The sequence below is a fragment of the Martes martes genome, assembly GCF_963455335.1.
Source record: "Martes martes genome assembly, chromosome: 10".
Classification (NCBI taxonomy): Eukaryota; Metazoa; Chordata; class Mammalia; order Carnivora; family Mustelidae; genus Martes; species Martes martes.
In genome coordinates this window covers 99,530,803-99,548,661 of record NC_137898.1, presented here as the reverse complement: position 1 = coordinate 99,548,661, position 17,859 = coordinate 99,530,803, and the positions used below count along the sequence as shown (strand labels likewise).

Genomic DNA, 17,859 nt, shown 5'->3' with positions numbered 1-17,859 from the left:
GAGCGTAGCTATTGCGTTTAGAAACTGGTTTGAATAAGTAGAACAAGGTTGGAGTTCAGAGGGCATTGAAAACTTGTAGGAAGCATTTGGGCTGCAAACTGGCATGTCCGAAGCTTTTCCATGGAAGGAATTAATAGCAGCAGACGCCAAGCCTATACTTTGGGGGGCCTGGGGACATCCTCTAAAACAGCCCACCATGCTTAGAATGTCCTTGGTCTCCTGTTTTATTCTAAAAACACATGAATTTTGTAACTTACAATGTAACATAGGCTTGTTTATTTAAAATGGTTTTACCACCTCAACTCTAAGTAAAATTAGTGTCCCAGAAGATGCTTCATAAATATCCAAGGGCATCGCCAATGCCTTGGCACCCTGGGCTGAGTTTGAGAGTGTTGGCTCCAGACTTCAGAGATGCTGGGCTAAGACGGGACATGATGAAAGCAGGTTCTGGGATGGAATTCTGAGCTGTCACTGGCATTCATGGTCTCAGGGGACAGTCCTTGCCTCGGGAGGAACAAAGAATCAAATTATTTACTTTAAGTTCCAACAGTTCTTACAACTCAACAGAGGCAGTGTTCTTAGAAGTCAAGGTTTTTGATTTGCCGGAAAAATATTTTGCAATACGGAAGGCTAATACCTAAAGGAAGCTTGGCATGAAGCTGGCACTAGAAGTTAGAGAGTAGAAAAATAATACAAGACCCAGGCCACATCTGCAAACCAGATTAAAAAATAATAATAATAATAATAACAATAACAACAACAACAACACCCTGGCCAGGATAGGGAGCTTCTGAGCAGGAAAGGGATATATTAGAATGTGGAGGGTCCCTGAGAAGGAGCTCTTTACCTTGCTGGGACACAAGACAGGAGCAGGTAGAACTCCTAGATTAGTTGGGGATTTTAAGAGGTAAAGACATTTTTTTGTTTGCTTCTGGAGTTTGGAAAGCCCCAGAAATATGTGTCATGCTACAGTGAAGAGAGGGCATGAGAGATGAGACGTGGGGACCCAGGGCAGGGAGGGACCAGTGACAGGCTTGCATTTTCCTAGGTCCCACAGATATTGGAAATCTAAGTGGAACCCAGCATTAAGACCAGACACCTAACCCACCCCATGACACATCATCTCCTTCCTATCCTCAGACCTGAACTACATCCAGGGGTGAAGTGAGAACAGAGAAAATACTGCATTTGGCTGAATTTAAAGCCAAAGTGACTGAGAAGTCTCTAAGTTTTTGGCAATTGGTGGAAATGGGAGCTAGGGGTAGACATCAGGTAATTTATAGAAAACTTACATTAGAATTTCTGCCAAGTGGAAAACCCTGGGGTTTGGAAACCCTTCCCCAGTCCACAGAGGCTGACGCTAGAGCTCAGGAGGGATGGAGAGGGGAGGCACACAGGCAGATCGGGCTCCCAGGGAAGTTGGAGAGGTCCTAACAGGAGGCTCCACTCTGCACTTGGGGACGAAATGTCCTTTGGCACAGAGAAGAGAACGGAGCAGATGAAAAGGGGAAAATAAAGAGTGAGGTCGCCCTGCCTGGGTCCCAAATGCTTCAGGGGATGCCAGGGTTCTCTCAACTAGGCTGTGTCCACTCTGTCCAGCCGCCCTTTGGAAGGAAAGGATGAGCTGTATTAATACATCCAAAGCGCCCCGTCTGGGAGATGCTGTGCGCGTCGCCATAAGAGCCAGGGCTCGGCTCCCATCCCAGCCACGGCAGCTAGTGCCAGTTTAAGGCAGTGGCCCCATTTCTGCCATGGCCGAAGCCCAAACAAACACGACTCAGAAAGCTGAAAGGGCTTCCTTGCCCAGCAAAAGTCCGCATGACCCTCTCCAAGCCAAGCAAGAAGCACTAGCCTGGAACGAAGGCACCATCACTTGGTCTCTCTCTGGCAAATTAGCCATCAGACTTCACGGAATGTAACTTCCTGCTCCAGGGAGCCCCTCCTGGGGCAGAAGAACAGGACCAGCGTGACCCGAAAGCTCTCTCCCTTTAAGTCTTTAAATGGTTGCCAGGAATGGAGCCACAGGAACTTTTTTTTTTCCTTGCATCTCGAACCGAACAAAGGGCAGTCATATTAATTTGCTTTCCAGAGCGGCTCCTGGGTGATCTTTCTTTCCCTGATGTGAGTCCGTTGGCTTTCCCGTGAGCCTAAAGGAAGCAGGAGACTATGCAGCAGGCAGAGAGGGATAGAGGTGAAGGGATGATGTGAGGAAGGTCATTTTGTCAGAGGCTTCTGAAACTGACAGTGGCCAGGCGCTTTGCTTTCAAGTACAGCTGGTCCCTGACTTAACGACGGTTTGGCTTACGGTTGTTCAATTTCATGATGGCGTGCAAGCAAGATGCATTTAGTATACCGCATACTTGGAACCTGGGGTTTGGATCTCTTCCCAGGCTAGCGGTGTGTGGGACGATCTTCTCCCGTGATGCTGGGCAGCAGCAGAGCACCCAGTCACCCCGAGATCACCAGAGTCAAGGGCTGATACACCAACAGCCCTTCTCTCCCCACATAGCCATTCCATTGTTCACTTTCAGGACAGTGTTCAGTCAATTACATGAGATATTCCAACACTTGGTTACAAACGAGGATTTGTTCAAGATGATTTTGCCCAACTGTAGGTTAATGGCAGTGTCCCGAGCACGTCTCAGGAGGGCGAGGCTAAGCCATCATGTTCAGTATGTTAGGTGTAGTAAACTCATTTTCCACTTAGGATATTTTCAACTGACAATGGATTTATTGGGACATAATCCCATCGTAAGTCGAGGAACATCTGCAGTGTATACCAGACAGTGGGCAGTAGCTAACATAATTCTTCTCCACTTTGTTATCCTATTAAAATGCGAGAAATTTCAAGGAAAGGATCTGGTGCAACCCTACTTCTAATCCAATATTACAGCTCAAACATCATTGCCAAGTTCCAGAGAAGAACCCTAACATTGGGATGATGCCGTCAAGCCTGAGTCTTTTTGCCAGGCCTCCCTTGGCTCTGGTGAGAACCACAACATTACCCCTTCCCCACACCTTCCCCAATTTCCTTCCCTGCCTGGAGCTCAGTGACCATCTACCTTCATCTGCAGCTGAAAAACGAAATGGTAGAGTGTATGGAAGCCTTGTTCCAAGCTCTTTCATTTTCTTCTGCACTCTCTTTTCAAAAACACTTGTTTTATTTATTCTCTCACTCAGCCCCTATAAAAAGAAATCTCCGTTAGCCACTCACAAATGCCGGCACCCCGATTCAAGGGGATTGGGTTACCGAAAGCTTTGCAGAACAATGGTTGGACAAAAAGGTAGCCGGTAAATTCCAAGGAAATTAAATACCTTTATCTTGAAAAACACAAGCTCACAATTGAGCTTCAAAGGAACATAAATATACCACCAGGCTGTGAAAATCAGGGTCCCCTTTCAAGGATGGAAAAGGGGCCAGTGGTATTGACTCACAGAATCCTTAGAGAGCAGGAAGTTTGCTGTCTGGCCCAGGGGGATGTGAGACATCTTAGTGGGAGTGGGGGTGAGGGATGGATGGGGAGTGGGCTCTGGGGTGGTTTTCCTCTCTCTCTCTCTTCTCAGGGGGCCCAGCCTGGTGATCCCGGTTCTCTGGTTTCTCTGGAGAGAGCCAAGACTGGAAACCCGAATATGGGAGTTTAGATAGTGTCTCAGAGGGATGCTTGCCGAGGAAGCGTCTCCCTAATCAAATCAGATTGACTGTTGAGAGACGGAGAATTTCCCAGGGGATGCCAGTTAACAGGATCAGGAACAGAGGCAAATGGTGGCCCAGTGTGTCTGCCATCAAAGGAGGTCAGCAACCGTAGAGTCTGCAGCTCAACTTTGTGTGGCTGCTGAGTCAAGGTGAAGTCAGTAAAGCATTGATTCAAGCGTTTGATGTAATGTTGTCAAGGAGAGAAGGGAATTTTCTGAGTGGAACTCACCACCCATACAAACAACCATACATCACCCCTGTACAAAAAGAGTGACCCTCTTTCCCGGTCACTCTGGGTGGGAGGAGAGGTCCCAGGAATGAATTCAGTCACCAGAGCGTGGAGGTGAGCTCTGTAATCCCATCCCTGTCACAGAAGGAAGGCTAGTTCCAGGGAGAGGTGGTGTGGGGTAGGGATAGGGACGCAGGCTCTGGCTTCATTTGGGATCTGGCCCTTGCTGCTGGCCATGGGACCACGGGCAAGTTACCCAACTCCACTACGTTGATTTCCTTGTCAGAAATGCAAACATGGTAGCAGTTTCATAGGGATTCAATGAAAATGTTTAGCCTAGTAACTTTGCTCCCAGGAAGCAGTCATAAAGGTCAACTTCATTTTTATAAAGAACATGAGCGGGGGCAGTGAAATTTATCTAGATGCCATGTCTCAGCTGTAAAAACTTGGACCACTTAACTTTACTGAATTCCTGTTTCTTTCGCTGTAAAATGCCGACAGTGGGCCTTTTTTTTTTTTTACAGTGTTTTTAATGATAATTGAACAAGATAGCAAATGTTTTTAAAAATGAGGCGCTTGAGCTCGTATTTTGATAAATTGTAAAGCACCTCTCCCAAGCTTCTGTTTTGATAAATTGCAAAAATTATCAGATGCCTCTTCCATCCCTCTTCTACGTCGTGTCCGTTCGCCTGCTGTCACTATCTTCTATCACTGTCTGGAGACTCTGCTAGTCTAGCCAGGGAATGTCGCGGGAAGAGTGAATGACACGCTTTGCTGTTTCTGTCCTCGGCTGTGCACACCTGATGGGTCCCTTCGTATTTTCTCACAAGGTTGTAGAGGTCAGCTCACGCATGGTCTCGTGAAGTTGCTATTTACGGTAAATAAGTCTCAGAAGATGGGACCATTTAATATATCTGCGTGGAGGTAGGTGAATATGACTTTTGAAATAGAAAGTGCTCGAAAGTCATTTTGGTCGAAGAATTCAGGTGTTTGTCAAGAGTTTTCAGTGTGGAACGCTGCACAGAACTTCAGCACACTGCCTGGTGCTCAGCTCGTGGAAGCTTCTCGAGAAAGATTTATTGACCCACATCCAAGAACAAACACATGGGATTGTAGTGCCCGTCTCTCTGCTCTCTGTACCCACCTCTGTGGTTCTTGTGGCCTCTGCCTCTTTGCCTCCCAGGCTAGACGTACCCCTTGTTCAAAAGGAGCATCGATGCATCTCAGTTGCCAATTTCCACAGTGCTACCAGGAGATAGGCAAGGGGAGTAAGGCACGTGACTCCAACAAGTGATCCCTTTCAGGTCAGAACTGAAGGCAGAGCAGTTGGGTGGAGATTCAGATCTGCTCCGAGGTCCTCCCTTCCAGGTTGCCATTCCGCTGTGTAGTTCTAGAGACAAGGAAAGTTGCTGGTTTGCATTTGTTAACCGTAATTTGTATTTGCGGGCAAGCTAGGAGTGACACCAGGGTTAGTGTTTAATCAAGCGTTTTCAGGGGGAGTTCGGTTCTGTTCCAGTTGAGATGGTCTTATTGCTGGGGCATAGCTGTGGCTCCGAGACTCAGGTGCCAAGAGAGACTGTCAGTCTGAAAGCCATCTGTCTAGGTGGCTTCTGTGGGGTACAGCTGAAGAAGGGAAAGGGGCTGTGATTAGCCGACTCCCCCCTTGCAGGGGCCGAGGCGGCTGTGAGTGCATGAAGGGCTTGTGGTCAGACTGGAGGGTGTCCGTGCTCGAGGAGAGGCTGTGTGCGGCAAAGGCATTTGACTTTAGGAGAGTGACTGATGGCAGCGTTAAGCAGAACTGCTGTGCTCTGCTAGCACTCGCTGCCTGCTCCCACTCCATCTGTTTCTCATCTCTGACTATGCCAGCAATCTATTCTTGCCTCCACTTTCCAATAAGTTCCTAAAGGCACCGATGGCTTACAAGCTCGCTCCTTGGTGGGGAGGCCGCCCAGCCAGCATTCAGCACGCTGGAGCTAACAGCCATGATTAACATGCTGGACCTGAAACTTGAGATGCTGGGAAAGCAAGACCTGGGGGTGTTTCAGTGACGCATGCTTTCTCCCCGCATCCTGTTAAAACCTCAGCTACTCTGAGAAGCTTTCCCGGATCTGATCAAACTTATCTCAGCTCCAGTCACCTGTCTGTGTATAACCCTCCCTCATGCCCTTGCAACTGCTGGGGACCCGGTACCCTGGGTCCATGTTGTGGATTAGCCCATGTCAGAGTTCAGTCCCGCCTTGGCCAGCCACTCCGCACAGTCTGGGCCATCTGCTTCTGTGACCGGGGCTATGAGCCCCCGACAAGGGCTGTCACACTATACTATTATTTCAAACAGAATTTAATTAGGATTGAATACATTTCACAGTATGGATCCAAAGCTTTTGATAATGCAGACTTCTACATAGGAGATGTCTTTATCCTCTTACTTTCTGTTCATTCTTTCCACAAACATTTATCGGGCTCCAATTACGGGCCAGGCACCATGATTGTGAGGTTACAGCGTTGAGCGAGACCTGGATATTTCCCTCCAGGAACTCATAATATAGTGAAAAATCCAGAGATAGCGATCAAACTAGGGCATTATTTGATGCAATGTTAGAATGAGTCACAGTACATGATCAGTGAAACACCAAAGCCGTCTATCTAACAGAGCTAGGTAAGATCAGGGAAGGCAGCCTGGAGGAAGTGACCACTCCTCGAAGCCTTAAAGGAAAGGTTAAGTTTAGCGCAGGGTGTGTCTGGGGGTTTGAGGTAGGCTCCAGGCAGAGGAGGGTACAGAAAGAAGATAGGGGCAACAATGCTACGTGCTGGGTACTATGAACAGTAACTAGAGATTTCTCGCAGTTAGATTTTGCATTTTGGGAAGATCCCTCAGGCAAACTTAGTGGAGGGTAGAGTTGAGTGATACAGCTGCAAGCGGGAGGTCATTTCTGAGGCTGCTGAGTAGTCCAATCAAGCGACGGGGGGGAGCCTGAACACGAACAGGGAAAGCGGTAGCAGGGCTAGAGAGAAGGGTGAGAAAGTAAAAAGTATGTAGGAGGCAAAATCAGCAGGACTTGGTACTAGCCAGTGCAGGAGGGGGAGGCAGGAGACCAGACACAGGGAAATGAGGAGAGAAGGTGCCTTAGAGCCAGCAAAAAGCATGGAGAAGTTTGCAAGAGGGCAATGTCTTTATAAAAAGTCAAGAAGGAGATGTGGTTGGCAATGCCAGGGGCTATAAGAGGTCACTTAAGATCAGGACTGGAAAATTTCCAAAAGGTTAGAAACATGATGTTCATTGGTGACCTTGGTGTGGGTGGTTTTAGTGGTGCAAGACAGAATTGCATGATGAGTGATGAGTGAGTGGGAAAAACAAAAGTCGATTCAGATAGAACCATTTTCTTCTTCAGCTTCCTTGGGCCTAAAAGGTTTTCAAGCATCCAAAATTATGTTTGAGGCCTGAAAAAATTTATTAGCTTCAAGATGCAAAAAAGAAACTGCAAAATTAAATTAAGACACGTGTAATTAAATATCTCCAAAATGTAACATTGTTTCGACCTCATTAATTTTTAAATTTAATATTCATAAAAACTTCATTACATTTAGAAACAATTTTGGGGGGTTAGATTTTTCTCATTTTGCAGACATTCCCTTGTATGCACAATGATGGCTGAGAAATCACAGCCAATTATAAATTAAATGTTGCTTGCTACTCAGTCACATCACAAGCAAAATTTTAAAAATGCATTTAACGTAAGATATGGGTGCGTTTTCTTCTACTTGCTGTTATGTGAGCTGGGGGCCTCCAAATGTACGCTTTTTTAAGGGCTTTAAAATGTCTTAAAATAGTTCTGATATAGACAACTGTTTCAAAAATCTTGGCCAGGGAAGGAAGGAGAGAGAAGGGGTGTTCTAGTGAACAGAGCTGGAAGGGGAAGGAGGGTTTCTTATTTTCTCTCTGAGAAGAGAGGCATGTGAGTATGTGTCTACGCTGAGGGAGAGTCAGGGACAAGGAGAGAGTCAGAGGGTCTGGGTGATGCTGAGACAGGCAGGGAGCCCAAATGGCAGAATTGGCCCCGCTGAGAGGGCCTTCCCCTCTGCAGAAACAGGAGGGGAGGTTGAGGCCTTTCAGGGGGATCCTTGTCTTTTTTTTTTTTTTTTTTTCTGTATCAAGTGCAACTATCCCAAAGTGACCAGAGAGTCTTATAGGACCTTCACAGTCACTTGGGGGGTCCGTTTCCCTGAACAGGTGGGCATGCCTCATCTAGGTTTTGGGGTACCACTTCTTCTTCACTGAGGCTCTCCATCCAGCCTTCTCCACAGCTGGAGTATCACCCATGGAGTTCACCCATGATGCTCAGATGTACTACCCTACACCCGTGCACCTGCTCCTGGAGCGGACACCAGAGCATCCCAGCATCTGTGCACTCTTCTTTCTCAAGGGTCCTTTGTGTCTGCCCCATTCACACGGGTCCTGCTGTTCCCATGGTCAAAAAACTTTCTTCCCAAATGATCCCAGGTTAGAGGGGCAGGTGTTGAAATGAACCCTAACCCCCTTCCTCCCAGAAAGTAGAAATCTTCTCCAAACCCTATATGCCTTCCCTTAGAATAGAGTTTTTAAATATCCCCTTGTTTTGGGTTATTCGAAGGAGAGGATCCATAGCAGATGATAAGTGTGGGCGCCCTTCCCCCCTCCCCTCCATCCCACCCATCCTCACACAGGGCTGGGCCATTGTCACAACAAAACAAAAAAGCAACAGACATCCACTCGAGGCTTTGTGAGAGGAAACCCAAGGCATCTTGAAATGGCTCCTGGCTACATAGAGCGATTTTTCCAGCTCTCCAAGATGCAGAAAGTCGAGTCAGATTTCTGCTCCCGAACTAAGCTCATTTATAGTGGTGTGTGAGGCTAGCTTTCCCTAAGGCTGACATAGCTCCGTGTCCCACCCCTGATTACGCAGACACTCAAATGCGCAAATATTCCAGACTAGCACAGGGCGTAGGCTACCCTCCTGGCAATTTTCTGGATCAAAGATGCTTTCGGATCTACAACGGTGGCCCCTGTTGAATCAGGATCTCATGGGCTTATGACACGTTTCTGAAGTTTGGGTTTCTCTAATGCCAAGTAAAGCATCCGGTGACACAGCTAAACTCAATGTTTGACACTGTGGAAATGAAACAAGCATAAAACCCTACAAATATTTACTGAGTATAGGCTATCTGCCAGGGATCGTGCTTGGTGGGGAGAATACCACTGGAAACTGTGCCTGACTTCAAGGAACTTCGTGATGTATATTGCTCCGAAAAATACTAATCTTCAAAAGAATTTTAGGTCTGGCTAGAAAGGAGTCACCTGTAAAAATGTATTTTCAAATGCAGATTCCTGGGCCCCACCCCAGAGATATGGATTCAAGAGATCTGGTGGTGTAAGGACGAAGAGTCTGTATTTTGAACAAGCTTCCCACGTGGTTCTGATGGCCACCACTGGTCCAGAGGGATAAAAACATTCTAACTCTCTCAATAAGTGTCTTAGTAACCTGTCGACACAGATACAGAAATGGAATTTTTTTTTCTATCCATAGCTTGGTTGAAAAACTGCTTTATATCCAACAAACCTGGTATTGTAAAGATGGACTAAAATTTTTATGAAACACCTAGAATTTATAGGTATTTTGGTATCATGTCTCTGCAGGAGAAATCAAATTTTCCCTGACCCTTTTTTTTTTAAAAAGATTTTATTCATTCATTTGTCAGAGAGAGTGAGCACAGGCAGACAGAGAGGCAGGCAGAGGCAGAGGGAGAAGCAGGCTCCCTGCTGAGCAAGGAGCCCGATGTGGGACTCGATCCCAAGACCCTGGGATCATGACCCGAGCCGAAGGCAGCCGCTTAACCAACTGAGCCACCCAGGCGTCCCCCCTGACCCTTTTCTTTAAAAAAAAAAAAAAAATTATTTATTTGAGAGAGAAAGAGAGAGAGAGAGGGCAGGGGAGGGGCAGGGAGTAAGGGAGAGAGAATCCCCAGCAGACCCCCCACTGAGCACAGAGCCTGACATGGGGCTCAATCTCACGACCCTGAGATCATGACCTGAGCCAAAACCAAGAGTTGGACGCTTAACCGACTGAGCCACCCAGATACCCCTGACCCTTTTCTTAAAATCACCCTCACCTCCCACCCCCAGAAGGCCTTTTGGAGGCTTCTCACCAGACTCCTCCTTTTGTAACTCGACTCTCCTTCCCCTCTTCTACTCCAACTATGCCACACCTTTTTTTTTTTTTTTCCCTCAAAAGTGTAATTATATCTCCTGCAAGAAAGATGTGTGAAAAGCATCTACAAGACTCAGGTTCTGGTTGGTTAAACGACTTCCAGCGTTTTGGTAGAATGAGTATGTCTTGTAGCCCTCTTACGTTACTTTGTGTTTGTTCTCACTCTCTTACAGGACTGGGGATGGAGAATATTGGTGGAATCTTTGTGGTTCTTATCTGTGGCTTAATCGTGGCCATTTTTATGGCTATGTTGGAGTTTTTATGGACTCTCCGACACTCGGAAGCTACTGAGGTAAACCTTCGAACGGGTACCACCTGTGGTGTTGGCCGATGGGCTCACGCACCTACGAAACTCATTTCAGACAAAACCTGTGAGATCCCAGAAGAGGGGGAAGCACCCACGGGACATCGAGGCAGAAAGAATCCCGGTCCCACGGGCAAGCGGTCTGGGTTGATGCTTCATTGCTTATAATCATGCAGCCACAGAAAATGCACTTAACCCCTGAGCTTCGGACTCTTTTTCAGAACAGCCCAGATGATAAATACATCATGTGTGTTTTACTCGCAACGAAGTCTTCTACAACTATAATTTAAGGTGTAGTGTGGGCAAAGGGGAACAGCCCAAAGTACCAGGCTACCAGTGGAAGGACAACTTTGGTTCTTCTGTCTTTGGTTATGTTTTCACCTTACTGGTAAAGATGTTTAGGGGATATCTCAATTCACGTAAGGCCAAGAAGTACATCTTCCTTCTCAGGGATTTTGGGTCCGTTTAATGCCCAAACCTGTGGCTTAAAAACTGGGTTAATGTAAATTTCACACAGGCTGAGAAGTCTGGATAGAAGGCAGAAGACTTTATCCCATTCTTCTCCATTCTACCTCTGAGAAGGGGCACCGGTCCTGACATGCTGAAGGCATTATTCGGTTTTTAAAGTTCTTTTTTTTTTTTTTAAGATTTTATTTATTTATTTGATAGAGATTATAAGTAGGCAGAGAGGCAGGCAGAGAGAGAGGAGGAAGCAGGCTTCCCCCTGAGCAGAGAACCCGATGTGGGGCTTGATCCCAGGACCCTGGGATCATGACCTGAGCTGAAGGCAGAGGCTTAACCCACTGAGCCACCCAGGCGACCCCATTATTCGGTTTTTAAAGCACGTTCGCTTTTCTCTCAGTCTCTTGACTCTGAGTCGTTGTAAGCTTCCTCCCTTACCTGGAGAAACAGGGGTATACTTATGCCCCTCCATCTGTGGGGTCCAGCCTCAGGCGGGGCCTCAGTACAGCACTGCCTTCTGGTCCTTCTACTTTTCTGCGCTCAGACTCTTTCCCATACCCACTAGGACTTCCAAACCATCACCCGCTCCTCACATCCCTTTGCCCCTTCATGCGTAATGGTTAATTTTACTCCCACCCACTCCCACAAAATCAGGAGTGGCTAGCCCCAAATTAAAACCCCACTAAAAACTTTACCCACAGCTAAAGCCACCCCTGCACCTACCGCAGATGCTCCTGGGTACCCCTCTGTCTCTGCCCTCATCCCACTGCCCTCGGCTACTCCAGGAGTTTTCCTTTTTCTCCCTTGTATGTTTGCCTCTTTCTCTCTCCCCAAAATCTAAAATTATGCTCAAGTTTATCTTCTATTTTGAAATCATAATATTGGGGCACCTGGGTGGCTCAGTCAGCTAAGCATCTGACTCTTGATCTCAGCTCAGGTCTTGACCTCAGGGTCATGAGTTCAAGCCCCTTGTTGGGCTCCATGCTGGGCTTTTCAACAAAAAGCCATAAAATAGTAACAGTGTTACTATTACTCTTGTGCTATCCTTCCCCTCCTCCAAACCAGGGGGATCCGGCTGTCTCCAGCTCCTGACCTCCCATCCAGTCCTCAATGCAGGGCAGTCTGGCTCCTCCCCACCCCTGCACTGAAAAGTCATTGCTAAGAGATCTAACCCCTCCCAATAGACAAAACCAAAGAGAACCCAATGGGCCTCACTGGACCTCGGTGTGCCCTTCATGAAGTGGACAGTTCCTTCCAAAAGCTTCCAGAAGCTTTCTCCTCCCTTGCCTTGCCTGACACCAAGCTTTCTTGGTTCCCCAGCCCCACCCCAACTTCTTCCCCCAGCTTTACTGGTTTTCTCGCATTGTCTACTCCTAAAATAATGGTGCTACTTACTTACTCTGTAAGACTCAGTTCAGGGGTTCCTTTCTGAAAACTTCCCCAGTTCTCCTGCCTTCATCCTTGGATGGGAGGAGTTGATCATTTCTCCTCTTTTCCAACACCACTGCAACCTGTTGATCAAGCACTTAGACATTGTATTGCAATTATTTTCATATCAGCCTCCCTACTGAACATTGCATTGCCTAAAAGGCAGGACTGTGGCCACTATCTTATTTTCGTGCAAAGCACAGTGCTTATACAGCCGATAAATGTATGTCTTGTCACATGTAATAGATTAGGCAGGTGCTATTGTTTTAGCTTTTGTGGTTATTACTGGAAGCACGGAGATGTTACGGGACTTGCCCAGAGTCTCTGATATTTAGTAACAGGGCTCAGTTTAGGAAGGGTCTAAATGGGCCGTATTCCATTAGATGATATTCCTTCTCTACAGCCACTCCAGATAGAGGATCTGGTTATTCTTAAAAGCTTAAGCACCCTTGGGATATACCTCAAAAACTTCAGTGAGGACTTCCAAGAGCTAAAATGAAGAGTAAAGGCTTCATTAGCTCTTTGGCTCCAGTAGAATAACCATTCCATTGATAGAACGAGAAGACTGGAAGAAAGACCATGAAAGAGCAGGTTTTTTCTGCTGTCATTGTTCAGGAAAGCGTCCTTTCCAGCACAGAGTAGAGAACTAAACAGCATACATGTGCTTCGGAGTGGATTGGTTTAGGTTCAAATTCTGGGCCGGCTCTTGGTGAGTCAGGTGATTTTTCACAAGGTCTATAACTTTGCTGAGCCTCCATTTCCACATCTGTGAAATGGGTAGAGGAGAACTAGCAGCCGTGCAGGGTCACGATTCTTCACCCACAAGTCTGAAACCTAAAAGGCTTGGAAAGTTCCAAATTTTTTAATAGATTTTATGCAAAGTACACCGGGCAACAAAACTTGCACAGGTCCGAGGCTAGCGTTAATGTTTGCGGTCTTTGTCCGACTCAGTGTAAAGGTATGAACGTTTTGTTACAGAAATGCTAATGGGCTCTTTTCCAGTTTTATTGATAAATAATTGACATACATTATGGTGTAAGTGTGAGGCGTAGAGGGTAATGGTCTGATTTACCGATACTGTGAAATGATCACTGCAGTAGGTTTCGCTCGCATCTGTCATCTCATACAGATACAGTTAAAAAGAAGGAAAACCAATTTTCTCCTTGTGACAAGAACTCTCAGGATTTACTCTTAACAACTTTTAATGTGCTTGAATATAGGGTCTGCCCTAGACCCCACTGGCTTCGATACACAGTATAGAGCATGTGCATTGTATTACTGCTCTATAATCTAAAATATTCTGAAACAGAGCTGGACCTGGGGGTTTCTGTTCAGGAGGCTGTGGACCTAGAGGGTCCTGTTTCTTTTGTTGTTATAGTGAATATTCTCTCTAGCTATAACCACTCGACCCAAAGAATGAGTCTTTAGCCTGAGAACAGAATGTTCATGGAGAGTGAATTTTTCAGGTACTTGAAACACTGACCTGCAGAAGAGAGGCTATTTACTTAGTAGGCTTCAGGGTATAAATCTAACAGGGATGGATGGAAGAAAATTTTAGGAAGACGAATTGTGACGTCTGTAGAGGGAAGAACCATTTCAGGGGCTCTGTCCCAACATAGTGAGGCCAATGTCTTTGGAGGTGTGCGGCAAAGACTGGGCGACCAGCTGGCCGGGGTATGGGGCACTATGGCAGGGAGCGCGTTCAGATGCTAAGTGGGAGGTGGAACGAGGGATGGGTTGACAGGTCTTCCCAGTATCTCCATACCTACGATTATTCGATTTGGAGACACTGCCCCCTCCCCCGGCCACCTGAGCAGATGTGCAAGGGACACGCCAGGGACCCGCAGGGGCTGGTTCTGAGACGTTGGACTGTGACCTCCTCCTTCCCCCCCCCAGGTGTCCGTCTGCCAGGAGATGGTGACCGAGCTGCGCAGCATCATCTTGTGTCAGGACAGTGTCCACCCCCGCCGGCGGCGAGCTGGGGTGCCTCCGCCTCGGCCCCCCATTCCCGAGGAGCGCCGGCCGCGCGGCACCGCGACGCTCAGCAACGGCAAGCTGTGCGGGGCGGGGGAGCCCGACCAGCTGGCGCAGAGACTGGCCCAGGAGGCCGCCCTGGTGGCCCGCGGCTGCACACACATCCGCGTCTGCCCCGAGTGCCGCAGGTTCCAGGGCCTGCGGGCGCGGCCGTCTCCTGCCCGCAGCGAGGAGAGCCTGGAGTGGGAGAAGACCACCAACAGCAGCGAGCCCGAGTAGCCCCGGGGGCGCCGGACACGTGCAGGCCGGGCGGGGAGGCGGGAGGGCCGGCCGGGGGGGAGCAGGGCGGGCGCTGCGCTCCGCGGGGAGCCGGGACTCGTGGGGCGTCCACGCTTCTCGCCCGAGCCTGGATCCAGGGACTTGACCGCAAGAGCGCAGAGAGCCTGCCGCCCCGGCCAGAGCCAGCGCCCGGGGCCGGGAGCTGGGGCCACCCAGAGACGTTGCACCCCAGCGGCGAGGGGACGCCCTCCCTCCCGGCCACAAGGACCCATCTTCTCCCAGTGGGCCTTTCCCTCCCGCCGGAATGACAGAGTCTGGGGTGGGGGTCCCTGCTCAGACCTGTCCAATGAATTGGCGGAATCATCAGTGGAATTTCCCCTAGGAAGGGGCCATTGTACCCTGGGTCTAGTTCTTACAGGAAAACAAATTAAACTCAACAGGGAAGTTTTTCTTTTCTGGATTTGTATATTTTTGTTAATGTTGTTTTGTTTTTCCTTCCCCACCTTCGCCCGCCCCGCCCCCACTTTTCTTCTTCGTGTTGTCTCAATTCTAGCCATTTGTTTGGGGGGGGGTGTTTTTGTTTTTTGGAGGGGGAGGCTGCATTAGGCAATGGGAATCTAAATAATCCGTTTCTTTTTCCTAAATTTTAGGACATGGAGCGGCCAGTGCATTGGATTTCAGGTGCCGACCTCCCTTTTCTGAGTGGGGGTTGGGGGCTCCAGAGAGTGTAGGAGAAGGGTCTTGGGAAAAATAAGGCGGAGAGTCTCAAAAGTCCATTAAAGTAATTTTTTAAATGCCAAAATCCGATCAATTCATGGTTTACTCAGAGAGACCTTGAAATGCCTGGGATTTCAGGGGTTACTATGTCTTCTCTTTCTCTCTCTCTTTCTGACTTTCACTACCACTGGGTTTGATTTGGTCTTTTGTGAAGGCGATCTCTGAAGGAGAGAGACCCGGGAGGACAGCAGAATGCGTGAGGTGTCCTGGGGCCTTGCTTAAAGAGCAGAGTGGGGGTAAAACACTTTTCCCATACCCTGGCTTGGCCTCAGATGGAATGTGCTAGTCACAGGGGAGAAGGGGGATGGGGTCCCCCTATTGGTACGGTGCATCCTTTGTCAAGGGCATCTCTTTAACCAAACTCAGTAGCTGCCTATGAAGCCAGACCCCCAAGACTATTGTGGATTGGGTGATTTCTCCCTACTAGATGTGAGACCTGGGTGCAGGAGTGTGTGCGTGTGTGTGTGTATGTGTGCACGTGTATGTGGGCGAGTGTGTGCTGTGCGTGTTTATTAAGTGGAAAGACCTTTAAATAATCAAGAACGTGCCAGGTTCCTAGGAGACAGGTGGGGTCTCACAGCTGATACACCCAGGGCTGGAAACTGGGGCCTGTTGAACTCTAACCTCAGCTGGGGCAGAAGTCCCCTCGTGTGAGTTTGAGTAAAATATTTAACTTCTCTTCCATCTCCAAAATCAGAACGACTGATGCTTTCCAGGCTCTCAGATGGCTGCTGGTTACTGCTTTCCCTGTGAGATGTTTGCGGGGTCCGACACACTCAGCTGAGGGGAAGGGCTTCCCAGCATCTCTGTGACCTTTGCTTGGCTTCAGCAGCTGGGAGTTTCACGCAGAGTTTTCATTTTCTGATGGAAAACAAATTCTATGCAATTCCTGATTGTAAACTTAGACAATTCAGAGGGAGAGAGAAATAAATAGTCCCTACCACCACCGCCGCCACCACCACCACTGTCACCTCGAATCCAACTGTCCTCACGTTTCTGTTCTGAATGTACTAAAATAAAGACATCTTTGGAAGATAATGAGCTTAATTCCATGGGGTTTTTTTGTTGTTTTTTGGTGGGGTTTTTTTTTTTTTGTTTTTTGTTTTTTGTTTGTTTTTACCATTTGGGTAGTTCAACAGCTTCTTTGTGCCAGTCCTGTTAGTTAGAACTGCCATCCTGGGGACCAAAATGGGACCCTGATGATTTCCCTTAAGGATGCTGGTTGTGTCCTAGGCTGACCTTCTCTCTCATGAATTTGAATCTTTTTTTTTTTTTTCCTCTTTAACCATCAAATGATGGCAAGCTCTGAGAAGACTCGAGTATTTTTTTCAACCTTGCCTCGAGTTTCGTGGATTTGGTGGGAAGGGCACCGAAGGCCTCCTGAAAACAGACCCCAATGGTGCCACACTGTTCTAACCCACAGCTCCGTTCCTTGCTTCCAGCAATGTGGTCTCTACTGTCAGATCACACTGGGGCGGGAAGGGATTTTTTTTGTTTTGATTTTTGTGGTTTTTTTTAAAGAACTCGTTTCTATGAGCAGGATATCTTGATCAATAGCCAACTTTTTTTAATGGATTAGTGAAATAAATGTCCCCATGAATCATTTATGAAGTCTGTGTCCTTTACCGCGTGGAGTGAAGATAAGACTGACAGCGCTAGACAGTTTCTATCAGCTGCGGGGACTGTCACTGTGCCTCACTCGAGCTGGTCAGTGAACCTGCAACCAGCTAGTCCTCTTTCTTGGTTCGTCTCCACTTTTTATCTGTTGGTTGTCGGCTTTCTTTTCCGTTCTGTATTTTCTATCTGACTCTGTATACTGTATAAAGCGGTTTTTTCTTGTCTGTTTATCTTTCTTCGACTGGAATATTTACAATAAAACAGAAACAAACCCTGAAGTGTTAGTGATGGGTGAAAGCTGTTTGGGTTTGGGAAGGATAGTTTGGTGTGTCCGACATCCAGGTACGCTAAAAGCAAATAAAAATATAAACCTACTTGGTGTCTTCCCCTCCACCTGCCCTCCTCTCTCTCTCTCTCTCCAGCCTCTCTACCTTCTCCAACTCCCCCACCCCCTTTGGCCTTTGTTCAGATCCCAGAAAAATCTAGGTGGCTTCTTTCAATTTGTAGTCCTAGGAGTCTGAGCCAACCCCCCTCTCCCCCCAAACGGATACACATGTTAATGAAGTTTGGGATTTGTAGGGTTTTGTCTTCCTAAATGCACTTTCACAGAATAGCCATCAATTGATACCCGGGGTAACTCTAGTCAGATATCACCCCAGATTCCACTGGGAGCTTGAAGATTACATCAATTAAAATATAATACTTTGCTTTATTTCTTTTAATTGCCTTGCAGGGCCCCAACCGTCACAAGATCTCTACCCCAGAACCCAGGTGGGGTGTAAGTTGAGCGTGTAGATGGCCGAAAATCTTTTGGCTTCCTCTAATCCAATGGTCATAGGAGAATATTCATCCT

General features: G+C 47.6%; 1 protein-coding gene across 1 annotated transcript in view; it reads left to right on the top strand.

Annotated features, from left to right (window-relative positions):
• The window catches only part of GRIK4 (glutamate ionotropic receptor kainate type subunit 4), a 289,498-nt gene extending 274,877 nt beyond the window's left edge, over positions 1-14,621 (top strand). Inside the window, exons 18-19 of the mRNA XM_080817730.1 lie at positions 10,339-10,457; positions 14,256-14,621. Coding sequence (XP_080673856.1) covers positions 10,339-10,457; positions 14,256-14,612 — 476 coding nt within the window. The 3' untranslated portion in view covers positions 14,613-14,621. The remainder of the gene's footprint in view (positions 1-10,338; positions 10,458-14,255) is intronic.
• Positions 14,622-17,859: the final 3,238 nt, after the last annotated feature.